The sequence below is a fragment of the Vipera berus genome (assembly GCF_964194415.1).
Source record: "Vipera berus genome assembly, chromosome: 12".
Classification (NCBI taxonomy): domain Eukaryota; kingdom Metazoa; phylum Chordata; class Lepidosauria; order Squamata; family Viperidae; genus Vipera; species Vipera berus.
This window is the reverse complement of record NC_138215.1, coordinates 13,484,596-13,512,227: the sequence shown is the minus strand read 5'-3', so window position 1 is coordinate 13,512,227 and position 27,632 is coordinate 13,484,596. Positions and strand designations below refer to the sequence as shown.

Genomic DNA, 27,632 nt, shown 5'->3' with positions numbered 1-27,632 from the left:
GAAGTTGGCTTTGGATTGGTTTAAGTTTAGATCTTAAAAAGGGAGATCCTCCACTGACTGATACTGCGATACTGGGAGTGGATAAACCTTATGTTGCAACAAGGATCAGGACGGGGAGAAATATCATCTCCTGGATTAAGTCAAACTGCAGCTTTCCCCCCCCTCCCCTTTTCCTCTTCTGCAGGCCTTCCATGAGAAGAAACTGTTCTTCAGAGAATTGTGATGTGTATTGGCGAACAGGTCCCTGGCGTCCATGCCCTGTAGACTGCGGGAGTGGCTTCCAGTCACGACAGGTCAGCTGTGTACACAGGAAAAAGAAGAAATTGGTGGCAAATCAGTTCTGCGCATGGAAGAAGAGACCCACTGCCTGGAAACACTGCAATGTCAGTTCTTGTGACAGTATGTAAAACATACTTTACATCCATTTCTCACTTTGCCAGTTGCTTGTGGCAAATTGTGTTTAGAACCTGGTGTGTGGCTGAACTTGAGCTCCAGAAGGAACTTGATCAATCCATGTCCTGCTCAACGGTGGCTGAGTGACTTTGCCCCAGTTCAGTCAGATGTAAAGAGGAAAACAGCCAAAGAGCTCCCACATTAGCTCCAAACTACGCCATGGACTGGATCAATAACCATTCATGGTTCTTGTCCATCAGTGAGCCTCCAGGAAATCTACACATTAAATCCACAGTAGTTTTGAAAAAAGACACGCAAAGCAGAGAGTGGGGGGTGGTGGTGGATGTTGATATTTTATTTCGGTCTTACATCTGTGTTCGCCAGACATGAGATATCGGCCTTAGGACTTCAGCATCCAAGAGCCATCTATTGTGATGACATAATTTTTCCTTTTTGTCACATCCCCATATATTTTTCAGCAGGCGACTGTAAGGATACCACACACTGCTGCACATTTGTAAAGCATCTAAAGTTATGCTTAGTAGGCCTCTACGAGCAAAGGTGCTGTCAAAGATGTGGAGAAGGTTAGTCTTTTATGGGAAGTGATACACGATGCCCCATCTTAGCTCGGTTTGTTCTGTAGGACACTGAAGACGATCAACAGTCAAGACATGGGCTTGCTGAATTGACAGTATGAATTCATAGATTGGGACAAAATGTGTTCTCTTCCTGATTCCTCCTGTTCCTCCTTCTACTTTTTACAACAACTTCAAAGGTTTCTTTTTTCTTTTTTAAAAAGAAATCATTATGGTCCGCTGAGTGTACTACTTGAAAGCACCTTTCCTAATCTGGTGTCCTTCAGATGCGATGAAATTGCAACACTGACTTTGCAGCCATCATGAACAAGAAAGCTACCTGCAGCCTTGCAGAACAACTTCTACAATGAGATAACGGGAATTTATTGGATTTAACTAATGCTACTGATGGTACAAATACAACGGAAGATTAGTGAGTTTAAAGTATACTGGAATCAGCAGTTGGACTGCTTTGCTTGTCACCTTCTTGATTTAATCCACTTTAAGACAATTTTCAGAAAGTGCAGAAAAAATAGTGTTATTTCCCCCCCACACACACACACACACCCCATTGTTTCTATTTCATTTTTTTCGGCAAAACCACACTGAGACTTCGTTTCTTTAGCTTCAGATGAATCACAAGTTCATTCTTTTAAGCATTTTCAGTAAAAAAAAGTGATCTACATGATGTTACAATTTGCAAACTTGCCATGGAATTGTTTTTGATTAATGCAGTGTAATTTTAGGAAGACAGATCATATCTTTCAATCTCTCTGGAATCTGATCAAGGCAGGGAGCATCATTAGCCTGGTATGAAATTGGATTTGAGGTTTCGACACTGGAGCTCAGAATTTAAATGTTTCCATTTGAATTTGAAGTTTGAGAACTGTTTTGTTTTATTATTATTATTTTGTCAGAAGGGAACTCAGAGCAGATCCCCAGCCAAAAGTCTACGCTGCTTCTGAAAAAATTCTGTTTATTTTACATTTTTACATTTGAAAGAGGGTGAAAAACCCAGATCTATTATACTTTGAGACACAGGTATGGTCAGGGTCAGTTCAGTTGATTATCATCCATTTTGATCATTATGCATTTGGGAATATGCCACGCGAGTCAAATGCTTCAAATAGCATTTTGCTCCTATGTAGATTTGTGCAAAAAATAATAAAATTCTCAGTTTTAACTGTCAGATAATGTACATTATGAGGGACATAAATGAATGTGGCTCCATACAATTCTGATGAAAAAGCTAGGGAAATGAGCAACTGAAATGGTTTGAAATGTTTCCTGTATGACTCCTGAAGTTCCTTAGAATAACAGAAAAAAGAACATAATTTGCAGTTGGTGAAAATTGAAACAAAGTGGATTGAACCAAACATTCAGTTGTCACAAGAGAAACCAGTGAAATTAATTGACAAAGAGCTTAGCATACACCAAAATATATGCTATGCATGCTTGTTACGCCTCAAAATAAAGTGAAAGCCATTAACCTGACTAACTCAGAATGTCTTGGATGGCTGGGGAAGCTTATCTTCTCGACTGGAAAGCAATGTAAACATGGATGAAACCCTAATTAAATAGGAAGCTGCCTTATAGCAAGTCATTGATCTGTCTCACTGGTGGCAGCATTTCAGATTTTTAAATTGGGAGTTTTCCTAGCTTTACCTGGAGATGCTGGGGTCAAACCTGGAATCTTCTACTTACATGGCTCATGAGATTATTGGAGTCCATTGTCTATCAGTGGCTATTAGCTCTCAAAGCAGCGTGGAAATTTCATTTTCAGACGATATCATAGGCAAGCAAAACAGGTGTGCTTTATCTTCACGCCTGGCTTGTAGTTTTTCCAGGTTTATTTGACTACTGTTTAGAAACTATGCCAAGACTACCTGAAACTTTGGCCTTATCCATTGAGTCAAGGATATTCTATATACCATTCTTATCTTTGGTTTTTTTGTTTTGTTTCGTTTTTTGTAACTCCTGAGTTCTTGCATAAACTTCAAAAGTTGCTTTTTCTTGAACTGCACCCTCTGACGAAGGACAGAAAAGTTAACACCTGAGTTTTGGGTTTCTGTCCCAAATATATTTCCAAAGAGAACCAAATCATGGTTTAGCCTTACTAACAGCTGAACTCCTGCTACCGTATAAAAAGGTGTTGAATGAAGAAACTGTATTCTTGGCTGATGATCAAAAATGATCAAACTGGTCGATTGCAGTAAAATCAAGGAATATTTTTTTCTTTTCATAGCCAAGTGAATTACATGTTTGAATATTCCCCATGGAGGTAGGAAGAACTCCACGGAAGCTCAAAAAGATGATGTCTGGGAAACCTCAGGCTGAGTCCTACTTCTCAGTATTCTAGGATAAGGAATACCTACTGAGAAATAAAGGCCTATTTGCAAAATTAAAGGTTGTAGTAGGAAAAACTTTAGCATTTGATTTTGCGTGAATACAAGTGCTTCTTTCCAGAGTCATTTAGTGCTAACATGGAAAGCAGAATCAGAATCTTTGATTCTTTCTCATTGAATTCAGTGGACTTTAAACTTTTGCTGTTATCAGGGCCTTAAATTTTAAAGCAATCCTTGGCTTTTTGATTATACCCCTTCTTTAAGTTAAGATAACCTGTAAAGACTTTTGTATATATTTATTATCTGGTTTAAAAGTGCAATATTTTTGTATAGTGTGTAATAAAGATTTTGGATCCTATTTTTTCTTATTACTAAAACTTACCATGGCTTTCTTTTGTGTGTAATTATTTGAAAATAATTAGCTGCTAGCATTTAATGCACTAAGCCATTTTGGAGCTGTAAATACTCATGTGATGCTGTGGGCTTTAAATGATGATCAGGCACGGACGCTCTAGTCCAACATAGGTAGTCCTTGACTTATGACCTCAACTGAACCCCAAATTTCTGTTGTTAAGCAAGAGTAAGTGTTGCCCCCTTTTTTATGACCTTCCTTGCTAGTAACACGGATGTAAAATGAAATTGGGTTCCCCGTTGCCTTGGCTTGTCCGAAGGTCGCAAAGGCTGATCACAGAACATCAGGAAGCTGCCACCGTTCTAAGTACAAGCCAGTTGCCAAGTGTCTGAATTTTGTTCACATGACCATAGGGATGCTGCAACAGTCATAAGTGTGAAAAATGATCACAAGTCACAGTGAGGCCAATCAAGCAGTGGAACAACTTACCCCTAGAAATCATGAGTGCTCCATCACTGGAGATTTTTAAGAAGAGGCTAGACATTCACTTTGAGATGGTATAGGTTCTCCTGCTTGAGCAGGGGGCTGGACTAGAAGACCTCCAAGGTCCCTTCCAGATTCTATTCTATTCTATTCTATTCTATTCTATTCTATTCTATTCTATTCTATTCTATTCTATTCTATTCTATTCTATTCTATTCTATTCTATTCTATTCTATTCTATTCTATATTCTATTCTATTCTAGTCTCTATTTCTATTTCTATTCTATTCTAGTCATTGTTTTCAATGCTGTTGTAACTTTGAATGGTCACTAAATGAATTGTTGCAAGTCAAGGATTACCTTATGACAACATTTCAAAAAAGTTCATTCCATAGCATTCAGGAATTTATTTGTATCTATCTTGTGGCCAAAAACCCCCAAATATGTTACAATTTCAGAGCAAATGGGATTCTACACCCTTAGTCGAGCTACAATCTTTAAAAGTATATTAAGAAACGGAAAATATAATGTGACACAACAGTGTTTAATTAGATTTTTAGAGCAATACATTTACATAGGACAAGTTATAAAATAAATGGATGCTAATCTCAGTCTGTATCTGTGTGAGTGACACAAAGCAAACATTCCCAGACATTCAGATGGTTTCTTGTCCTTTTTGGGATGATTTATTTTTGCCCTTTTGACACTATTTATCAGTCTCGGTCTCTGACTTGGATAACTTGAGGACAGAGCAGAAGGATTACATGGTGCTTCAATTATAAAACCATTTCCTTAAATTAACGAGTACAAAATAACTCAAGAGGTAAAATTCAATCTATCATATCGAAACAGAAACACTCACTGGAACAAATTTCATCAGTTTAGGACTAATCAAATCAGGACTTCATTAATTAAAAAAAACATGGGTGAAATAACGATCTGAAAGGCTGATTTATCATTCTACAATGTTATCTTGCTCTTTTTTTTCAATAAGAAATTGAATCAAACTAAAATTGAATCGAATTTTTTCTCAATCTGTCTAGTGAGGCTGAGGCCGTATGTGTACTTGTGATCCTATAAATCTTTCCAGGGTAGTTAGCTCAACTGAATTTGCTTCAAAGAAGATGCTTCAAGGGACATTGACCAGTGAGACTAAGACTCTGCCTTTTGTTCCAACCCCAAAAGTTGTGTTGATGGGACAGGATGCCAGAATGTTGAGGTTTGCCCCATATTTCAGGCAAGTACAGATATGCCGATATGCAGATCAGTGGACCAGCTAAGTGTCATTTATCATCCAATAAGCCCCGTAAAGTTAAAAAAAAAATAAAGCTAGTTCTGGGATCACTCAACATGCTGTTATAATACTTTCGGTTCAAGGTATTATAGGCTTATTTGTAAACATAATCATTGGCTCCTGTTGATCTCTCTAGCCAGTAATCGGTCAACTCTAGCCTACTTCTGTGACCAGACATTACTGAAGATAACATGTCAAAAATTAACCTGGAAAACTATAGGTGTAACTAATGATTCCTTTCTGGATCTAGCTTGAGAAAATAGATTGGGGGGGGGGAAGGTAGCTACAGACAGATTACCTTCAAATCATACTATACAATACATAGTAAAAGTGCTTACTGTATATTAAATTGTCAAGTTATTGCCAAACGAGACATTTTCAATAAGGATTAAATTATTTTAACAAACAACTGAAGATTTTTTTTCCCCATAGAAATACTAATTCAGTTTCTGTCACCAATCTTACAAACATTTCGATTTTCACCTTCCCAAAATCATTGTAATCACTGTGCTTATTTTAATGGTTAGTTAGAGCAACCGTATTCATCTGCCTAAGGCATGATATTTGTTCGGCCCTGGGCAGAGCAAATAATGAGAGATTACGATACAACGGCTATTTCTTTTGGAAGGTGATTGCCATTTGGATGGACCACCTTACTGACTTCTGGGGTCACCTTGCGGAAGAATTTGTGACCGTGTGAATCGGTGCTGACATAGACATATCCTGGAGGAGATGGGTAGTTTGCAGGACAGGTCTCTATTTTCTTTGGGGTATAGTCACTACGATACAGGGTTTCATCCTCGAAACGAGCCGAAGTGGACAAAGCCACCTTTGGAGGTTTGCAGCTCTGGGTTGGGATTAGACTGTGTGGCGTATAGTGAGACCGGAAGGTGGTGAGATCCTCAAATTTACCTGAGGGTTTTGGTATTTCCTGGATTCTTTTAATCATTTCTGGTGGATGGAGATCCCAGGCTTGGAAGGAATCTCTCATAGTTGTGTTTCCTTGGAAGGGAAGACCAATTTTCTTGCTCCTTTCCAGCGGTTTCACGAGGACCACCGGGCTGATGACGTGAGGAGGATAATCCAGGCGGGATGTGGAATTCAGCTCCATGCTACCGGTGGGTGGGGTGTACTCCTTTGCTTTACGAAGCTCAGGTAAGGAAACGGCCCACGGCTGAAAGCGATCGCGGAATTCCGTGATTCCCTCAAAATCGGATTTGATTTCTATTTTGGTAGGTTCGGGCTTGAAGCTTTTCGGAAGGTTGCCGGGAAGCCCCCGAAAATCGGTCTGGTGGGTGGTGACATTTTCAAAAGGCTGACTACTGGGCCTGTACGCTTCTTTTGACTTCTTCCACTTGGGTTCCAGCTGATGGGGAACATAGTCGCTCCGGTGACTCGTGTCACCGACAAAAGGTTGGTCTGAAGCGGTGGTGGCATCAGCAGGTTTAATGATCTTCCGGAGGGCAAGTTCCCTTGGGATAAAAGCATCCTGAGAGGTAGTGGCGTTTCCAAACTTTTCAGTGGGGGGGTGGTAGATGCGCTCCACTTTACAGGGTGCCCTTTTTTCTATTTCCCAGGGTTTAAAATCAGCTTTAAGATAAAAAGAACAGAATTGTTACTTTTGTGACAGAGGCTGCTAATTCTTCCCATACGCCTCAACTAAGAGACGGGCACGGAGGAGCTTACAAAAGGTGAAGGGAGAATGTGCCCAAATCATTGATTCTGCCAGAACTTACAGAGACATATTGGATTACCTCCGCCATATTTGACTAGGAGAACATACGAATAAGGTATCTACAGTATGTCACTTGATCTTAAAGGACTTTGCATAAGAAACCCTGAGAATTATAATATTGGGCAAATGCCGAGTGCGGGTTGTCTGAAATGTCTAGATCCCGTACGTAAAATCTGCTTAACTAGGTCCTAGCATTTACGGAGAGGACATGTTTATCAGATCTGTTTAAATCATTTTAGGCCCTTACAGGGTATTTGCTTTATGAAGCTCAGGTAAGGAAACCGCCCACAGCTGGAAGCGATCGCAAGAATTCTGTGAGTCGCATCAAAATTTGTTTCTATTTTAGTAGGTTCAGGCTTGAAGCTCTTTGGAAGATCGCCAGGAGGCCTCCTAAAATCACTCTGGTGGCTGATGAACATGCTTTCCAAAGCATGTTGCATCAAACACGCTTTGGGAAGCATGTTTGATGGAACATGCTTCAGTTTATCAGCCATGTAGTTCTCTGGTGGTTTCATGAAGACCACTGAACTAGGTTGTGGTCTCAGAGCCTAATGATGGCCTTAAAATTACCATGTGCTCTTAAAAAGAGTGTCGGCTGCTGATTAGACATCTTGCAGTTACAGGGAAATTATCAAGATGGCATTGCAAAAACCAAGTCAGCATCTGCCTCTCCAAAGCAGCAGTTTGACACCTCATCCATCATCCTTGGCAATCTTTTTTTTCCCCCATTTGTAAAAGTAATTGGCACTATTACCTTGGTAGGTTGGGATGGCATTCAGTTTGCATTTAGAAACGTATTTCTTTTCTGCAGGTCTTACTAATATTATTGGTTCTATTTTGTGAGGGTTAAAATCTCTTCGGTAAGTGGTCACCATGTCAATTTCTCCAGCAATGGGCCTGTATTCCTCTTGTACACGAAGGGGTCGATATGTTATATCATAGGGAAGGTAGTCAGATCTGGGGGGGAAAAAAAAACTCTGAGAAAGAAACCATAACCGCAGCATTTAGTCAATAAATCAGTCTGACTAGTTGATATCTTTGGAGTGATTGAAATTGGGGCTCTAATTAAAATCTTCCCAGACGGGGAAAGAAAACTGGTTGATGATGTCTTAAGATGAAAAAAATACAAAACATAAGGTTGGTAAGCCTGATTCTAAAAGGAACGTTCTCCTTCCTTCCTTCCTTCCTTCCTTCCTTCCTTCCTTCCTTCCTTCCTTCCTTCCTTCCTTCCTTCCTTCCTTCCTTCCTTCCCTTTCCTCTTCCTTCTTCCCTTTCTTTTCCTTTTCCTTTCCTTTCCTTTCCTTCCCTTCCACCTCACAGCAAATCCCTGCGGTTATCTTGGCAAGATTTCATAGCCATTTTATGAAAGTTTAACAACACAAAGAGAAAAAAACTAAAACAAGCTTAAGAAAAATATAAAAAGTTAAAAGAAAATTCAAAAAGTGCAGAAAAAAGAAGAAAACCCCCCCCCATAAAGAAGGGACCTCCCCACCTCATCAAGACAAGTTCAGTTTCATTAACTTATCACCTTCTCTGACATCTCGACAAAAACTTTTCTTCCCATATCCCATCTATCATCTATAAACAAATTATAAAGCCTCATCGTTCAATGTTAATCAGCAAAAGTCCATTAAGAGTTACCAGAAATAGCAACATATATATTTTAACCTTCATCAAGCTTTAGTGGAGAAGAAAGATTAATCCTCTCTCTCTCTTTTTTTTAAAGAAAATTGTGATGCTGAAAAAGACAAAAGGGATCTAGGAAAAGTTCCAAATAAAACGGACATGGGCTGAAATAGGCTTGTCTTTGCTCCCAAAGTGTGTATGAGTCTTTTAGTCAGTTTGTGATTCCTGGCAACTCTCTGGACAAGTCCCTGCAGTTTTCTTGGCAAGATTTTCAGAAGTGGTTTGCCTCCTTCCTAGCCAGCCCAAGATCACCCAGCTGGCTTTATGCCTTCAGCACAAATAGAACTCACAGCCTTCTGGTTTTTAGCCTGGTACCTCAACCGTTATATTACGCCACTACGCCAAACTGGCTCTTTTTTTCTCTCCTACGTAATGCAGAATATTAACATTTAAAGCACCACTGTTCTTCCTTTCTCCCTGCAGAATTACTCCTTGAGTCATGGGCAAAGTTTGCGATTTCCCCCCCCCTATCCATAAAACATTGAGGCAATCTCTATTCAGACAGTCAAATGTTGACTGCGTAACAATTTTGATTAAAACTATAGCTTACAACCGCCACCAAGCCCAAAATTTATGTTGTTTAGTGAGACGTGTGTTAAGTCAGTTTTGCCCCATGTTAACGATTTTTCCCGCTTAATGTTGGTTAAGTGAATCACTGCAGTTGTTAAGTTAGTCGCCCGGTTGTTAAGTGAATCTGGCTTCCCCCACTGACTTTGCTTGTCAGAAGGTCACACAAGGGGATCATGGGACCCTGGGACACTGCGACCGTCATAAATGTGAGTCAGAGATCAAGCATCCGAATGTGCATCACGTGACCATGGGGATGCTGCAAAGGTCGTAAGTGTGAAAAATGGTGCTAAGTCACTTTTTTCAGTGCCACTGTAACTTTGGATAGTCACTAAACGAACTGTTGTAAGTCGTGGACTACCCGTGCATCACAACTTACTTCAAAACAAAACTCAATAAATTATCTTCCTCTTCTCCCCTATTTTCACCCTGATTGCCTGGAAGTTCCAGTTTCTAATATTGCGCCATATTTACCTGAAAGTGGTGAGGCCTTCCATTTTCCCTCCATGGCTGCGATATTCCTGTTTGGGCCTGAGGCTCTTGGGAGGAATGGCATTGCTGTATAAAGGGTATTTTTCCGTGTATTCCGTCATGAGGCTTGACTCTCCTCCATAGTCATAAATCCTTGTAGGATTATGAGGACAACGATGGCGCCTGGGTTTGAAGAGCAACCAGGAAATAAAAAAGAAAAATGGAGACCATAATCAACGATAACGCAAGTACTAACCAAGATCTGGAGATGGTGATTACTTCTTGAAGTATTAAAAAGCAGCCTTGTTAACACTGTGCAAAGACTGCATATTTACCGATCAGATAAAATTACATTTATCTGAGTTTGCTTCTTTTACAGACCGCGTTCCGGACGATTCAGTTTAATGCAGTCTTGTAGGCTATACCCAATCTATAAATGAATGAATGAAAACAAAACGTTTTTCATTACTCAGATAAAACTAATCCAAAGAAAACTGCAACCTCCATTAGGACTTTAAGTTTTCTGACAGCTTAATCAAAATGAATTCCTCAGGTCCCTAATTTGGATAAGGGCAAAAAAAAAAAAACATTAAGAGGTTTCAGCAGAATTTACTGATACTTAACGCATCTTACGGAAATTCAATAGAGGTCCTAAAAAAATAAATTACATTAAAAAGATTAACCTGTCAGCAGCAAATATTCAGTCTTCTACATTTTGCGAGATGGATATTAAAGATGGCATTCTCTTTAAGATGTTTCTTATCTACATCCAGAATTCAATCCAGTTAGGGTTGGGATCAAAGTCAAAGGAAAATGAAGGGGAAGCTAAACTATCTCCTGGGTTCGCAGAGTTAAGCACAGGGCTAAAAAGCTGATATAGTAGCTTTTCATTGGACGCCTAATTCATTAAGGGGCTTAGGACAGACTTAATATCTTTTTCCCCCACATATTTTATCCTCAAAGTAATACTGTGGAAGGAGGATAAAGAATGAGCTGGGAGTTGAATGCCAATGTCTTAGGTCCCTGCCTAACTTGATGACTGCACTGGCTTTTCAACAGGTGGGTCTTTGTAGAGTTGTCATCACGACTAGGGTTCAAGCAGCTGACTGTGTCAGGTTTGAGGGGTGTGATAAAGTAAGCTCTGCTCTTTTCTTTATTTCATTTATTTTTGCCTCATGGGTCAGGAGTTGAGTAACTCTGAATGAGACATCTGATTACGAAGACCATGGCTGAAGCCAGCCAGTCTTTTGGATCCCACTGCAATTTGTTCTCATGATTTTGACAGCTAATCTAGCTAGGGTCACTGTTGGCTACGGTTACATTCATGGAAACAAGTGAAAACATTCAGTAAATCCCCTCTCACCTCCTTGTAAGGTTGCTTATTCCTCTAGTTGTTAAGGAACGACTTACTGTTTGAGATGCGATGAATTGTGACATCAGAAGGAAGTCAACCAGTCACCATTCTCCCCTGTTTCCTCTCTTTCTCTTGCCTTCCTCTTCCTCTCACTTTCGTTCTATACATTCTGTCAATTTTTTTTTCCTTTTGGGAAGTCTAAATCTCCTCTTCTTAGATCTCTATTCTCAACTGTCTAATGCTATAGAATAATTCAAAAACAGCAGTTTAATTTATCTTTTATCTTCTTCCAGGGCACCAGTATAGTTACAATTATGTTTGAGCAAAGCACATGTGATTTCAGTATTAATGGTCAGCAGTTTGGCGGGTCGAATCCCAAGTGCTGCGTAACAGAGTGAGCGCCTGTTACTCGTCCCAGCTTCTGCCAACCTAGCAGTTCGAAAGCACGTAAAAATGTAAGTAGAAAAATAGGGACCACGAAGGTAACAGCATTCCGTGCCCCTTTGGTGTCTAGTCATGCCAGCCACATGACCACGGGGACGTCCTCGGACAAGCGCTGGCTCTTCGGCTTTGAAACGGAGATGAGCACCGGTCCCTAGAGTCGGAAACGACTAGCACGCATGTGCGGGGGAACCTTAGGGTTCAAAAATGAATTGCTGTGTACAGTTTTGAAGGTTTGAAACCCTTCGTATAGCTGTTTAGGATAATCGTGATTCATGTGGAAGTGGGAAACAGCCAACATGGCTTGGTTACAAAGAAATGTCATTACTGTATTTAATTCTCTAGTCTAACAAGACTAAAAAGACTATAGCGTTTGTAGAGTCTTTTGTCCTTTAATTCATGCTTGCAGTCAATTTCTCCTGAGAATCAACTTAGAACTAAGGGGCAAATTTCCAGACAGTCAGAACAGTTAACCAGTGAAATGGGTTGCCTTCAGAACTTGTGGCTGCTCCATCGCTGGAGGTTTTTGAGAAGAAACTGGACAGCCATTTGTCAAGAATGGCACAGGGTTTCCTGTATGCGCAGGAAGTTGGACCAAAAGACCTCCAAGGTCCCCTCCAACTGTGCTACTCTGTTCTGTTCTAATTTGTAAATGATATTAAGGATACTTATACTAAGAAAGAAAACCAGTTTTAGCATACTATGGTCATTAGTGTTTTTTTAGAAGTGGTTTGCCATTACCTGTTTCCTAGGACTGAGAGAGAGAATTGGCCCCTAAGGTCACCCAGCTGGCTTTGTGCCTATGGGAGTACAAGAACTCCCAGTCTCCCAGTTTCTGACCTGATACTTTAAGCACTGCACTGCACTGGATCTCATAACCCCCAATATAGTTCTATAATTTTGAGTATCTTGCAGAAGGAGAGACATCTATCAAACTACTTTAATGATAATATCATGAATCAGAAGTAGGAAGGTGTCACTGAGTTCAGTTGGGATTACACAGGTGCCTATTAAGTTGAGTATGCGTGTCATCTACATGAGTACTTTTAGTTGCAAACTTAGAAAAATCACAACTGACTCAGTTGATTAGGACAGAAGCATTTCTCACAGAAAGAATGTCCCTATGGGTATCTTTATGTACGCACAAAGATTAGGTGACATTTATAATCATACACACACAACTGTAATCAGATGAAAAATTACAGTCCTCTTACCACTTACATAACTACTTTCTACGTTGTCCTATTTTTTCTCTCTCTTCTTCTTAGCAACTCTTAATTTGTGTATGGCTGAATTCCCCAGGTAACAAGTCCTAAGCAACAAGGTTTCCCATTGAAACAAATAGTGCAGCTAATAAACCTGGTGAATGTAATTAATGCCTAAATGAATACCGACTTGAGATTCTTATCAGTTACAAAACTGTTGACAATGTTTATTCTGCAAATCATTTGTTGAGAATCGTGGTTCACAGAGCTTTTGTTCTCTGGTATTTCATCCCTGAATCTGAACAAAAAAACCTGTTTAATTCTCTTGCCTGTCATATCATTCAATGTTTATATTGGCTAGGATTCAAGGAGTTGAATCACACTGTAACTTGTTTTTAACTTTTTGTTTGTTTAAATAGTTGACTCCCATATCCCAACCTGTTGTTGAAACTTCCTTTGGGTTCCAAATGTAGCTAGCCATCACTTTAAATGCCATGTGGGCTCCTTGAGTAAGATTCAAGGATTTGGGCTCCTAGCCCCAGTTCCAACAAGTATCCATTGGAAGGCTCCATTTCCTTCGAAGTGAAAATGCAAGAATAATTCATTCACCTCCATTCAATTACCCCAACTCCACCCCAAATAAAGGGACTCAGGGTCGTAAAAAAAAAGTAAGAGTAATGTTTAATGGTCCTCAGGGTAAAATTAAATATATGTGTGTTTGGGTCTAATATATTTCTACTGGAGATGTGCGAGCATAGGGACAGAAATTTAATTATTTCTCCTTTTGCTATTATCTTGCTAGTATGTCTTTTCTAAAGCTAGTATTTATGTTGACATTTTGGTGCCAATAAGCAATTCTGGTGGAGAGATTTTCATCTCTCAAACAATATTTCAGCTACTATTACCCATCCACACAGACACACATCATTTGCGATGTGTTCTGTTTTGTTTTTTTAAGTGTGCACAACATGCTGGAACACAATATCACCTTCAGGGTGAATGCTTTTGTTTTTGGACATAACTTTGGAGCCAAAAGAAGCAAGTCTAAAATGGTGATGGAGAAAGAAAAGTAGCTGTCAGCCTCCTTCAAGGATGAGTAATTCTGCTGTGTTTGCCATGAATAACCGATGAAAAAATTATATCATATACAAAAGGGAAGCAGAGGAACCGGCCAACCCAACTGCAAAGCAACGTGGTTACGATGCAGAATTGAACAATGGACAGTCTCTCAGGAACCATTTGCCGTTCTGCTTAAAACAAATGTTGTGATGCACCCAAATTGTTTTCTTGAAGCTGCCCAGCATTCACTGGGTACCAGGGAGTGAAAGTGACAAGGAACAGGTGCCACTTATTCTCCGAGACAGATTGTGGAACATATGATCTGGGGTCATTCCCCGATATTAACATCAATCAATTTCTGCACTTTCATTGCTGCAGGCCACAAGTAAACAATGCTTTCAGCATTGGCGTTTTGAAAACGTAAGGTGGATACACTCACAAAATGGCTGCAGTGGGGGGCTTGCTCACTCATAAAACAGAAGCCACGGTGGGCATGGCGAATCATAAAACACCCATTTGCCAGAAGTAAACTAGCAGCCCAAAGGGATTTATATCAACCTGGTGGGACCTTTATGGATCCCAAGGGATTCTTGCAAGTAATTAGGAAGCTAGAGTATGGTGCTTTGCTGCTTTCTATTTATTTTATCCATCCATCCATCTATCTCTCATCTATCTCTTATCTATCTGCCCCATCTATCCTCCCTTTCTCTCCCCCATCCATCCGTCATCTGTCTATATCCATCTTCCATCCATCTCTTGTTTGTCTATTCATCCACCCACCCACCCACCCATTCAGTTAGCCTGGTGGACATTGCCTATCCAGGACACACTAATACAGAGGTCCCCAACCTTTTGGGCACCAGGGATTCCGTGGAAAATGCTTTTTCACGGACCAGAAAACGTGTGGTTTTGTGTGCTGCCTGCATCCCGTGGATGGGGCTTTGCTTGTTTGTGCGGCCCGGTTGCTGGCATGCTGCGGCCCAGTACTGGTCCATGGCCCAGGGGTTGTGGACCCCTGCACTAATACTCATGACCTCCCCACCTCCTATACCTGCCTTACACGTATATAAATGCAGCTCTGGGCTCATGGGTTTCCCCCCAGAGATTTTCCCACACCAGTTGATCCTTATTTCGGCAGCAGGCAAAGAACATTTCAGTCCTGAGGTGTTGTCCTTTCTTGTTCTCGCTTGCTTACTTGCCTGCCACTAGTGTGACGTTTTAGTGTCAGCAAGCGAGAACAAGAAAAGACAAAATCTCAGGAGTGAAATGTTTTGCGTATATATAGAACAGAGCTGGAAGGAACCTTGGAGGTCTTCTAGTCCAGCCCCTGGCCCAAGCAGGAGAACCTATAGAGTCTCAGACAGGTGAATGTCTAGCCTCTTCTTAAAAACCTCCAGTGATGGAGCTACCACGATTTCTGGTGGCAAGCCGTTCCACTGGTTAATTGCTCTCACTGTCAGGAAGTTTCTCCTTAATTCCAGGTTGCTTCTCTCTTTGGTCAGTTTTTTTTTTTTTTGCCTGCTGCTGAAATAAGAATCAACTTATTGAGATTTTTCACCCTATTGGCTGGCAGGCAGCAGGCAGGCAAGCAAGCAAAAAAAGGAACAACCCTAGAGCTCCGTTACCAGCGATGAGGGATCTGGTCTGAAATCATAAGGCATGGGATCGATATGCTGCTTGCTTCCCCAGTGACTCTGGGTCAGGGGTCTTCCAACTTGGCCCTTTTATGACTCGTGGACTTCAGCTCCCAGAATTCCTCAGCCAGCCTGCCTGGCTGAGGAATTCTGGGAGTTGAAGTCCACGAGTCATAAAAGGGCCAAGTTGGAAGACCCCTGCTCCGGGTAGTTGTTCCAACGAAGGAAGCAGGTAAGGAGGATAAAACGGGCAGCATCTCCTTCCTATCCAAGCAACTTGGTGGAAGGGTCTTTTTTTAAATCATCATCATCATCATCATCATCATCATCATCATCCCATTTTTATACCCGAATGCACAACAACACCGTGGAGTAGGTCGGGCTGAAAGGAAAAAAAAAGCGCGGACGGGGATTCCAAGCCGCCTTGGCCCGCATAACACCCCTCCACCTCAGCAAGAACCCCAGGGCGAGGGCCCTGCCGGGCACACGCGTGTCGGGAACGCGCGTCGTGTGAGCGGCCCCAGCGCTCCCTGCGGCCAAGGCGGGGAGGCGTCGAAGAAGCGCCGCTTAAAAAAAAACCCCGCTCCTCCCGGCCACCTTCTTACCCGCAAGTGCAAATCTGGCACAGGCACCGCGGCGGCTTCATCGTGGCGTCTCTCCCCGCAGCTGCCGCCTTCGCTTGCCTCCTCCTCCTCCTCCTCCTCCTGCTCGGTAACTAGGGAAGCGCCCCGTCGCTTAGCAACCCTCCCGGCCTCCGTACCCAAGGGGCGGAGTCCCGGCTGGTTAAGCTCCGCCCCTCTCCTTCGAGTCGCGCGGCGCGGCGGTCCAGACCGACTTCCGGTTGGGTTCCGGGAAGGGCGGATATCGGGTGCCGCGGAGGTCAGTTTCCAACGGGGTCGGACGGGGAGCAGGGCGGGGCTTAGCTTCTTTTTTTAGGGGAGGCGAACTGGTTGGGAAGCCGGGGCATCCCTCGCCTTGCCCGGGAAAGCGGCGAGAGTTCACTTCCCCCGGCCCCCAAACTCTCTTCCCTGGTGGGCTTATTGCGTCTGTGTGTGTGTGTGTGTGTGTGTGAAATGAGGACCAGGAGCCACTTTGGAGCCCGTCTTGAGAAAAGATGGTTGCGACACTCTAACTACTTTGGTATACTTTGGTGGTCCTCGACTGACGGCCACAACGGAGCCCAAAATCTCCGTCGCTAAGTGAGACAGGCGTTAAGTGAGCTTTTTTTAAATTAATCCCATTTATATCCCGCCCTTCTCCGAAGACTCAGGGCGGCTTACAAGCTTAGCAGTAGCCTTCATTCTATGTATATGCCTGCTTATTAGGGCTTTCGCCACCCCCCCAGCGGCATTATTACAAAGTCAGCTTAATTGCCCCCAACAATCTGGTCCTCATTTTACCTACCTCGGAAGGATGGAAGGCTGAGTCAACCTTGAGCCTGGTGAGCCTGGTGGGACTCGAACCTGCACTAATTGCAGGCAGCTGGTGTTTTGAATTAGTCTCCTCAGAATACCTTTACATAAGGAGATGGCGTATTTAAGGATCCATCTCAAGCTAGTTAAAGGTTGTTTCCACGATCTCCAGCAAACGATTAGTCTCAAGAAGCCTGATAGACACTGAAGTTAAACCTAGTTGCTCCAATCACCACCAGATGACATGAACAGGCTCTCTCACGTGGCAGATTTTGCATATTATGACTTCAGTGGACAATGTGTATTCTGCTTGGACAACCAAATATAACAACAACAACAACAGAGTTGGAAGGGACCTTGGAGGTCATCTAGTCCAACCCCCTGCTCAGGCAGGAAATCTATATCATTTCAGACAAATGGTTGTCCAGTCTCTTAGCGGAGTGGCAGTCCCTTTGTTTTTTGTTTTTTTTAATCCCATTTATATCCCGCCCTTCTCCGAAGACTCAGGGCAGCTTACAATTTAAAGCACAAATCAATGTGCTTAGCAATAGCCTTCATTCTATGTATATGCCTGCTTCTTAGGGCAGCTCTACGACCTTCCTTGCCTCCGTTGTGAATCTCTGCAGTTGTGAAGTCGGTGACGCGGTTGTTAAGTGAGTCTGGCTTCCCCTTTGACTTGGCTGGTCGGGAAAGGGGATCACGGGACGCTGCTGCCCTCCTAAGTAGGAACCAGTTGCCAAGCATCTGAATTACAACCACGTGATCCTGGGGCTGCCACAAAGGTCATGTGGATAACGGTCATAAGTCAGTTTTTCCACTGCCGTTGTAACTTTGAACGGTCACGAAATGAACTGTTGACTACCTGTAAGGCTATTCAGGAGACTGCCGTCATAAATATGAACCAGTTGCCAAGCGTGTGAATTTTAATCACATTAGAGCTGTTATAACTTTGAACGGCCACTGAATGAATAGTTGTAAGCTGAGGGCTATCTCTGGATGTTTCTCTGTACGCTGGCTCCAAGGGAATCCCTCATGCCCTCCCAAATATGATAGCACTTGATCGATCTGAATTGATTAGGGGCCCAACTCCAATAGGCTCCAGTTAGTCTGATGCCACGACTTTGCATAATTTAATGCAAAGTAACTCTGAATATTGATCGTAGTCGCTGGGTCTGATGATCTGGAGCATGGGAAAGCAACTCTGTTCTCTCTCCTCTTTTAAAGGGTCCTCTATCCTTCAGTGTCTTTAATAACTATATATTTTGTAACCTCCTGTGACATTGCAGCCCGGTTTTTCTTCTTTATATCAGCCCTCCTAATGAAATGACTAATTTTGTGTAAGGTGAGGCTTGTAATAAAGGAATCACAATCGTAGGGTAGTAATTAATTGGTTCGGCTTTGAAAATGAGGTATACCTTTCACTTGGGAGGAATAGAGTTTGCTTTCTGCATTTGTCTTGTTTTTCTTTGAAAGAGTTGAGCTTATGTTTCTAACGCCTGTTTGACAGTTTCTTAAGACGTTAAAAAGAATGGGAAGACAGAGATTCCAGGAGCAGGTTCTGAGTAAAGAAAATGACAGAAAGTCTTTATTATTATGCAGCTTTAAATATATATGTATGGAAAACATGAAATAAGAGCGTTAGGGGTTATAGTATTCAGTACTTGAGTGTTTTTGTTTCTCATAAAAGATGAATACACATTGTATGATTTCAGGTTAACTGTGCTTCAGGGCAAAACCAGATTCATTTGTCATATACATTCCTTACCCATTTGGAAAGCTAAGAACTAGCTCATCTTGATACATAACTTGATACAAAACCTGCAGGTTTTTTTTTAATTTGCATCATCCTGTTTTCAATATGAAATGCTTTTCTTTACAGTGCAACATCAAACCATGGTTCTTGCTAGTTCAAATAAAACAAGTGGACTCCAGCAAAACACCGCCTGCATCAGGAATATTTGTATTCTGGCTCATGTAGACCATGGTAAGAGAAATAACCTCCACTCTAAAGAACAACTATTTGTGAATTATGGATATATTTAAGTTAATTTGTTTCAACAAGCAGTGTTTGTTTTTATTGTATATATGGCTGATGTTACATGGACTTTGTGTCTCTGGAGAACAACTAGTGTACTATTTCAGAGACAGCCAGGCATAAAAGTAACTAATTGCCATATGGATGAAGTTTTTGTGGGTTTTTTGTTTTGTATTCTTTGCTACATATTAGTAGCTTTTCCTTATGGAGGATGCTTTCATTTTAATTCCTTCACCGAGCAAAATATTGGACTTTTCTGGGCTAAAAAAACACTTTCAACTCTATGATTCTGTAAAAAAGTATTTTTCTGAGTTGGGGGGGGGGGAGTTTATAATGCTCCAGACCACTATAATCATATTTAGTGGAAATTGATTATATTTTCTAGGATGCAACTCCATTAGCTAGCATTTTGACTAGGGCTAAATCAGGGACGTTGCATATTAAAATAGGAGTAAATAAGAGAGCCAGTTTGATATGGTAGCTAAGATGCTATGCTAGACACCAGGAGTCTGTGAATTCTAGTCCTCCCTTTGCAAAGTTGTTATGTGGAAAATAGGATCATTAAGTATGTATGCTGCTTTGATCTGACCAAAAATAAAGGGGGTAAAAATCAAAAGGCATTACCGTAAATTGTTTTAACTCAAACACACACACACACACACACACACACACACACACACACGAGTTAAAATAATTCAGTGCCATTTTGTTTCTTTGATTTTGATATATTTCATATTTTTCCTTTGATATGTATATATTTGGATTTACTAGTATATTTCTTTTTCTTTATTTCTCTTTCTAGGCAAAACAACATTAGCTGATTGTCTCATTTCTAGCAATGGAATAATATCTAGAAGATTGGCGGGAAAGGTGCTTTAATCTTATTCAGTCTTTTATTTTAAATGTTAATGTTTTGTGACGAAAGCCTATAGAACGTATAGGAAAATGCCTTTCCTGTTATTTTCATTCATACAGCTGAGATATTTGGATAGCCGAGAAGATGAGCAGGTCCGAGGTATCACGATGAAATCAAGTGCAATTTCATTGCTCTTTGTGAAAGGTAAAGTAATAGCCTCTGGGTGCATTTGAACTATAAAATGTTTCATGATCCTAAAATAGCCTCACTGAAGTTGGTCTTTAATTGGTCATTGTTTCCTGCTATTATATGATCTGTTCAAATGAAATCATGAACTGTTATTGTTTAAAACCACAGATTAATTCTTAAAAGGATGAGCAGTGAAGCATAAAGATCAGGGTGAAAGTTTAAAGTTGCATAGCTACTGAGCTATGAAAATGCAAATTTTCACAAGCACAGAGAATATATATTTAATCCATACCACTAACAAACTATAGTTGATTACCCAGCAGTAATGGGAAACTACTGATTGCAAACGGATACTTTAAACTTTCTAAAGTAGAAGAGAAAATACCTGAGCAGACCCATTCATCGGTTTAGTGGTGATTCATATGCTCTCTGGCTTCACTTCCAAAATACTTAGTCTTTTAACTTTTTTCTTTCTTTGATTCTAGACAATCAGGAACACCTCATCAACCTTATAGACTCCCCTGGCCATGTGGATTTCTCTTCAGAAGTGTCCACAGCTGTCAGACTTTGTGATGGTTGCATCATTGTAGTAGATGCTGTGGAAGGAGTTTGCTCACAGGTATTGGAAAACAAGATGCTTTTCACTAATAAATAAAGTATTAGTAAGAATGGTCTTTCACATCTGTCAGATTTTAACACCACGAATTAAGATAGGCTCTTGATCAAAGTATGCTAAGCCGAAAAGCACAAATGTCTATGCCCATATGCTTATAGATGCTAATTTTAATAGCAATAGCACTTAGATTTAGATACCATCCCATAGTGTTTACAGTCCTCTCTAAGCCATTTCCAGAATCAGCCTCTTCCCCTGCCCCCCAACAATCCAGCTCCTCATTTTACTGACCTCGGAAGCATTAAAGGCTGAGTCAACCTTGACCCGGTCAGGATCGAACTACTCTCGGTCGGCAGAGTTAGCCTGCATTACTGCATTCTAACCACTGGGCCACCACAGCTTTAAGAGCAACCTGTTTTTAGTTTTTACTTCACTGGGTGACTTATTGTGTGTGTCTTTGTAGTAAAGTAATTCTGCGAGAGAATCTTAACAGAATGCTACATTGACATCTGCCATCATCCACGCTTTTGTTCAAACCTTAACATATTTTCCCAGGCCTGGCTCGGCTACTGTGTGAATTCCAGAAAAGAGGCACTGACAAATGACACCTGTGCCCATGCTCAGTTCAAAGCATTGTTCAGTCTCTGGCCCAAAGTGCCACAAATCCCTATTGGTGTGTTTTAACTTCACAACCTTCTGTGAAAAAACTTTTGTCTTTAGACACACGCAGTGTTACGTCAAGCTTGGCTGGAAAACATCCGTCCGGTCCTGGTGATTAATAAAATAGATCGTCTCATCTTGGAACTGAAATTTACCCCTCAGGAAGCTTATTCTCACCTTAAGAACATCTTGGAACAGGTAAAGAGAGTTCCTTGTCTCAGTATTGGAAGATTGGGGGTTGGGGGGGGGAGAACAGTATTTCCAGTACACATTAATGCAGATTGAGTGTAAGTATAATAAAGTATTAATTATTTTCAGTGCCATTGTAAGTTTGAATGGTCATTAAACAAATGGTTTTGTGTCAAGGACAATCTGAACGTAATTTTGATAGCATAAGTGCTTTTATAATAGCTTGAATTCCTATCCTTCTGGTAATTTTAATGTGTCATTTATGCTCAGGTTTTTACTTTACTCTAAAGTTTCCTTCTTCCATTATGTAAACAAGATGGACAGTGATTAATATTTATGTTACTTATATGTAAGGGTGTGGGTCTATACATTGCATGTGGTATGTTTTAAAAGTGTGTTATGTATGTGTACACTTTGAGCGCAAGCAACTAAATTCATTTTTAATGTGTGCTGTTGTGCCTACAGGAAAAAAAATGACAATAAAGGTTATCTAATCTTAATCTGTCTGTAGGGCCTTAAAGCTGCAATTCCATACATAGAATAAATGACTCAGTTTTGTTTCTAGGTGAATGCCATCACTGCTACCCTCTTCACTTCCCAAATCTTTGAAAAAAGAGCCGAGAAAGACGTGGATCTTCAGCTGAATTCTGATCCTACTAATGGGGATCAGGTTTATGACTGGAGTACAGGCTTGGAGTACACAGACGATTCCCATCTTTATTTTTCACCCGATCAGGGGAATGTAGTATTTGCCAGCGCAATTGACGGCTGGGGCTTTGGGTGAGTTGAGACAATTGGATTTATTCACTTTCACATTGGCTGCCGTTCCAGAAGACGGCTTACAAAACTCACCAAAAGAGTGTTGTTGTTGTTAGTTGCGAAGTCGTGTCCGACCCATCGCGACCCTATGGACAATGTTCCTCCAGGCCTTCCTGTCCTCTACCATCTTCTGGAGTAAAAGAGTAAAAGGGTTAAAACCCATGTAAAGAGGCAGTCTGGACTAAAATGAGATACAAATAATACCACAATCACACAGCTTCCTCACTAAGGTAGATAACAACTACATTAGCCTCGGACCTGGAACCAGAGCCAGGAAGAGGTGGAAGATACATGAAGATGGAAGGGTGTGTGTGTGTTTGTGTGTCTTGCTGAGCTCATGAGTAGCTGCATTGTTTACTTATCAACAGCCCTTGTATGCACATCCAGACAATAGACAACACTACAGCAGCCAAATGTGCCTGTGTGAAGTGGGGCAAGCTTTTGTGCCATGCACGTTAATGGACACCCTTTCAATAAAGTAACTGTTGAGAGTGTATGCTTATATACTTACATTATGGTGGTACAATGGTTAGAATGCAGTACTGCAGGCTAATTCACTGCTCACTTCAGGAGTTCCATCCTGAGCAGTGGTGGTTAGAATGCAGCATTGCAAGCTGACTCTGCCCACTGCCAGCAGTTCGATTCTCAGCGGCTCAAGGTTGACTCAGCCTTCCATCCTTCCAAGATCAGTAAAATGAGGACCCGGATTGTTGGGGGCAATGTGCTGACTCTGTAAACGGCTTAGAGAGGGCTGTAAAGCACTGTGAAGCAGCCTATAAGACTAAGTGCTATTGCTATTATGTGAGTTCTCTGTAAAGTAGTTGTAACGCTATTTTTCAGTCACCTCAGAGAAGAAGTGCACAGCTGATTACTCTGCAGGTGGACACAGAAGCCTTATTATGAAGGCTGTTTTATCTAAATGGATTTCTCTAATGGCTTGATTTGTGTTTGTTTCCCAGTATTGAACAGTTTGCTAAGCTGTACAGCCAGAAGATGGGAATCAAACCATCCATATTATTGAAGACTCTCTGGGGAGATTATTATTTAAATATGAAAGCTAAGAGAATCATGAAAGTCGATCAGGTAAGACTGTGGGCATCCCGGGTGTGAAACGGGACTCTTGTTCTCACTTTTTGGGGAGCGAAATGGTGTGGGCATCATTGCCCCTTTCTTGACTGAGTAAATTTGGCCATTCGGAAGCACGCTGTCACCCAGATCCAATGCACGGGTGAGCGGCAACTGTTATCGATAGCGCTATGAGAAACTGCAGTATCAGATATTTAATTGCTGGCATCAGGAGAAATACATTCAGCACCATAAATCAAAGCTTTGTATCAGCAAAGGGAAGAATCTATCTATCATTATGGCTGGCTTTTTTTTTCCCTTTCAGGGAGATTTTCAAATAGAGAAATACCTGAAATCTGATTCTCCTAAATCTGATGTTGCTCACTCCATTCTCTCACTTTACCGTCTCATTTTTGCTTCATGCATAAATCTGACCATAATGTTTTACTGCCTAAACTTAGCAAAGCTGGGGTTCCGTCTACCCCATTGTAGGTTCCACATTTTGTATGGAGGGGATACAGGATACATTCTTAAAGGGGGTGCCCTCCACAAGCTATTTGTCCCCCATAAAGGTTTAGTGAATGACACTAAGGAGTGTAGCGGAGGAGTGGGACGAGAGGGTGGGTTTTATGATCTGCACATGTAAGATTCATGTAGATGGTATGTGTTGGTATATACAGTATATATGGCAGTAGAATTCCTGGTGTATCATAAAGGCTGCTTTGTGTTTGTCTAACCTGAGGTTCTCTTTCCAGCTGAAAGGGAAAAAGCCCCTGTTTGTACAACTAGTGTTAGAAAACATATGGAGTCTCTATGAGGCAGTTACCAAGAGGTAAGAGAGAAATCCTTGAATTGCATTTTCTTGCTTGAAAATATGAGATGCCTACTCTGCATCACCCAAGTGATAAGCGAATTTTGTTACTGATGGTCAGTAAATATGTTGCTTTGGTATCTTAGGATGTTTCCATCATTTGCAAACAAATGATAATCTTAAAATCAGGTATGGCTGGTTGATCAGGCATCTCCAGCGTCACATTCATAAGTGTAACAGGCCAGTGAATTTAGAAGTCCCCTTATGTTTTTTTTTGTTGTTCCTGGGTTCAGTGAGAAGCAAATATCTTGTGTCTTTTTTTTCTCCCTACACACAGAGACAAAGAGAAAATAGAGAAAATAATCTCCTCTCTGGGACTAAAAATTGCCGCTCGTGAATTACGCCACACGGACCCAAAGGTTCAGCTTAATGCCATTTGTAGTCAGTGGCTACCAATATCAGATGCAGTTCTCTGTATCCTTTAAAAAAAACTGTTCTCACAGCCAACTAGTACTGTATATTACCCCTCTTTCATTTTACTTTTTTGATTTTGATTTTACTAAGCAGGAGGTAAGCATTCATTTAACTCTTTAAAAAATTAGTAGTGGCTCACCTGCCTTAAAATCACTTAAGCCATTCCTGGACTTTTTGGTGTCTTTCAATTTCCTTTCTAGAAGAATAGTAGGGTTACTTATGTGATGTATTTTCTACTCAGAAGATATCCATGGTTCCTTATAAATGTTTTGGAACTTTTATAAGGAAAAAAAAATAACAGGAGTCGGAAAAGGGTCCTAACACACACACACACACACACCAATTTTACGTATTTATTCCTGGATGTTTTTGCCGAGCTGTTCAGTTCCGAATGATGTTAGGATTTGATGGGTAAGTATGAACTTTGAAAAAATTCTTGCAGAGAGGATGTCTTGCTCTTACTGAATAGCCCACATCCTCTCCTTCCTTTTCACTGTCACTGAAATATCAGATTGCCTCTCTGTGTGTCCTTAATGCACCGATTAGCCATGGTTTGTGATAAACTTCCTAGTCCTCTTGATATCACTGCTGAGAGAGTGGAAAGGCTGCTGTGTAGTGGAGCTAAAACGTTTGATTCCCTGCCACAAGAAACACAAGATTTAAAAGAGGGTGAGTAAACTTTAGGAAGCTAAAAGGGAAAGGAGGCAGTCTGAATCAAAATCAAAGAAAAAATAGCCTTGTTAAAGGACAGTGAGTGTCCCTAACTGCACTAATCCATCATCCAACGTAGAACTATAACTTAAATTCTCCATCTGGATTTATTAAAGAGTTGACATCTACGTATAAAACCGGACATTCTTTCGCACGGACCTCAGAAAGAAATGTAACAATTTTCTTTTATGTTTGCTTAGCGTTTATGAAGTGCAGCAGCGAAGAAACTGCTCCTGTCGTTGTGTTTGTATCCAAAATGTTCGCAGTTGACGCTAAGACATTACCAAGGAACAAACCAAGGTGAGAAAAATTGTCCTATTTGATCTCTCTCTGCTCCAGCAGTGGTAGTTACTAAATCATATGCGGTTTCAGTTGCTTTTATTTTAGGCCTGGCTAAGCTTATTTTCTCTGACCTGACAAGAAAAGCAGTTATTTCTTGAGCTGGCTGGTAAATATGACACAGACTTTTGGAATTTGTCACACTTGTAAGATTTATTGATGTGTGTGAATTAAAAAAAATAAAGGTTTTGTCATATAATGAAAGCTAATCAACATATCAAAGTATGTAATGCATTCAGATGGTTTCTCTATATAATTGGGTCTTTTAGATTCTAATGTTTAGATTAACTATAGTTAAGGGAGCCTTGGTTTTCTTAATGTAGTTGGTGAACAAGTTTATTGGCTGGATTCACTTCCCTAGCCAAATCGTAAACTAATTTACAAAGAAGAATTGCTGAATTAATACTCCTGTGACATGAAGGAAGCTACATTATAGGTAGTCATGTCAAGCATCGGGGAAAACGGGAGATCCAGGCAATTCAAATATGTATAAGGATTTATTGTAAGCTTTCTACAAGAATCTGAACTTTCAAGGGAAATTAGCAGAAGAATAGAAAGGAATTCAGGGTGGGCTGGACTTAGATCTCGTGTGTGTGCAGGGATTCATGACTGATGATGCATTTGACTCCTCCCTCGGGCTCAGCCTGGTCATCTACAGTCTTCCACTTACGACCACAGTTGGGTCTGTAATTGCAGTTTTTGAACGAGATGGTTCTCAAGAGGCTAAGACGTATAAGGAACGGTTGCTGGAATTGGGTATGTCTGGTTTAATGAAGAGAAGGACGAGGAGTGACATGATAGCAGTGTTCCAATATCTCAGGGGGCTGCCCCAAAGAAGAGGGAGTCAAGCTATTCTCCAAAGCACCTGAAAGCAGGACAAGAAGCAACGGATGGAAACTAGTCAAGGAGAGAAGCAACCTGGAACTAAGGAGAAATTTCCTGACAGTTAGAACAATTAATCAGTGGAACAACCTGCCTCCAGAAGTGGTGAATGCTCCAACACTGGAAGTTTTTAAGAAGAGACTGGACAGCCATTTGCCTGAAATGGTATAGGGTTTCCTGCCTTAGCAGGGGGTTGGACTAGATGACCTCCAAGGTATCTTCCAACTTTGTTGTTATTATATAATGCAAAGCCACATGACTGCTTTGCATAACCCTGATCCCAACTCTCTCAGTGGTGGTTCTTAAGTGCAGCACTTGGAAGAAGGGTGCAGTGGGTCAAGAAGAGGACCTGGGCCTCCTGCTACATCTGGGAGACCAGCGCTCCGAGGAACGGAATGCGAATCCATCGATTGTCCAAGCGGTCAAGCATTACTGTATAACTCAGCCTAATGTGCCAACACAGGAGGGATGCGAGAGGCCAGGAAAAGACATGACTTATTTAAGGAAGTGTGAATAGGTATAGTTTGCATGTTTGTGCTGACACCAAAATATCTTTCTGGCTTGAGATCCAAAGAGCATCACAGCCCTAGTTTCAAGTGTGTGTGTGTGTATGTGTGTGTGTGTGTGTGTGTGTGTGGATTTATTTGTAAGTTTGTTTTGGGGAAAAAAACACCCCTCTTCTTGAGATACCTTTGCACTGTCCATCATGAGAAGGATGTTAAGCAGTAGTTGTTCGTGGAAGTGAGCTCTCCGCTTGCTTTCTATGGCTTCTTGCGCTTCAGAATGAATGAACTCTATGAGAGGAGTCTTGTGAATTTTTGCCTAGGGAGTCTTTAAAGAAGTTGAAAAGTTTTAAGTGAGATGTAACAAAAGGCTGCAATCGTTTCTGACTAGAGGACCTGGAGCATTTTGACCACTAGATGGTGGCAGTCAACTGTGGATTAAGCGGCTCTTGAAACTTTCCTAAACACAGTTTTAACTTTC

The 27,632-nt window shown here is 41.1% G+C and overlaps 3 protein-coding genes across 4 annotated transcripts in view; 2 read left to right on the top strand and 1 right to left on the bottom strand.

Moving 5' to 3' along the window:
- Positions 1 to 1,672, top strand: part of ADAMTSL3 (ADAMTS like 3) — a 157,278-nt gene extending 155,606 nt beyond the window's left edge. The window contains exons 30-31 of the mRNA XM_081337175.1: positions 185 to 399; positions 873 to 1,672. Coding sequence (XP_081193301.1) covers positions 185 to 399; positions 873 to 982 — 325 coding nt within the window. The 3' untranslated portion in view covers positions 983 to 1,672. The remainder of the gene's footprint in view (positions 1 to 184; positions 400 to 872) is intronic.
- A 3,013-nt stretch (positions 1,673 to 4,685) lies between these two features.
- Positions 4,686 to 16,266, bottom strand: SAXO2 (stabilizer of axonemal microtubules 2). The gene is made up of 4 exons (XM_081337181.1): positions 16,199 to 16,266; positions 9,904 to 10,083; positions 7,931 to 8,133; positions 4,686 to 7,031 (listed from the first exon to the last, which is right to left on the bottom strand). The coding sequence occupies exons 1-4, from the start codon at positions 16,237 to 16,239 to the stop codon at positions 6,040 to 6,042; spliced, it is 1,416 nt and encodes a 471-aa protein (XP_081193307.1). The 5' UTR covers positions 16,240 to 16,266; the 3' UTR covers positions 4,686 to 6,039.
- Positions 16,267 to 16,447: 181 nt separating this feature from the next.
- Positions 16,448 to 27,632, top strand: part of EFL1 (elongation factor like GTPase 1) — a 50,235-nt gene continuing 39,050 nt past the window's right edge. Inside the window, exons 1-12 of one of the 2 annotated variants that reach the window (XM_081337177.1) lie at positions 16,448 to 16,472; positions 18,885 to 18,989; positions 19,843 to 19,910; positions 20,016 to 20,100; positions 20,571 to 20,704; positions 21,419 to 21,556; positions 22,113 to 22,327; positions 23,326 to 23,449; positions 24,187 to 24,263; positions 24,580 to 24,716; positions 25,263 to 25,385; positions 25,628 to 25,727. In XM_081337177.1, the coding sequence (XP_081193303.1) occupies positions 18,899 to 18,989; positions 19,843 to 19,910; positions 20,016 to 20,100; positions 20,571 to 20,704; positions 21,419 to 21,556; positions 22,113 to 22,327; positions 23,326 to 23,449; positions 24,187 to 24,263; positions 24,580 to 24,716; positions 25,263 to 25,385; positions 25,628 to 25,727 (1,292 nt within the window). In that variant the 5' untranslated portion in view covers positions 16,448 to 16,472; positions 18,885 to 18,898. Of the gene's footprint in view, positions 16,473 to 16,647; positions 16,809 to 18,884; positions 18,990 to 19,842; positions 19,911 to 20,015; positions 20,101 to 20,570; positions 20,705 to 21,418; positions 21,557 to 22,112; positions 22,328 to 23,325; positions 23,450 to 24,186; positions 24,264 to 24,579; positions 24,717 to 25,262; positions 25,386 to 25,627; positions 25,728 to 27,632 lie in introns of those variants that run through there. The other variant, XM_081337176.1, reaches the window with a different exon arrangement.

Coding starts and splice junctions, on each gene's coding strand:
- SAXO2 (XM_081337181.1), bottom strand. CDS start 16,239: ATGAAGCCGCCGCGGTGCCTGTGCCAGATTTGCACTTGCGG. Junction 8,134..9,903: donor GAAGGCCTCACCACTTTCAG/GTAAATATGGCG, acceptor TTTCCCCCCCAG/ATCTGACTACCTTCCCTATG. Junction 7,032..7,930: donor TGCCATCCCAACCTACCAAG/GTAATAGTGCCA, acceptor TTTATCTTAAAG/CTGATTTTAAACCCTGGGAA.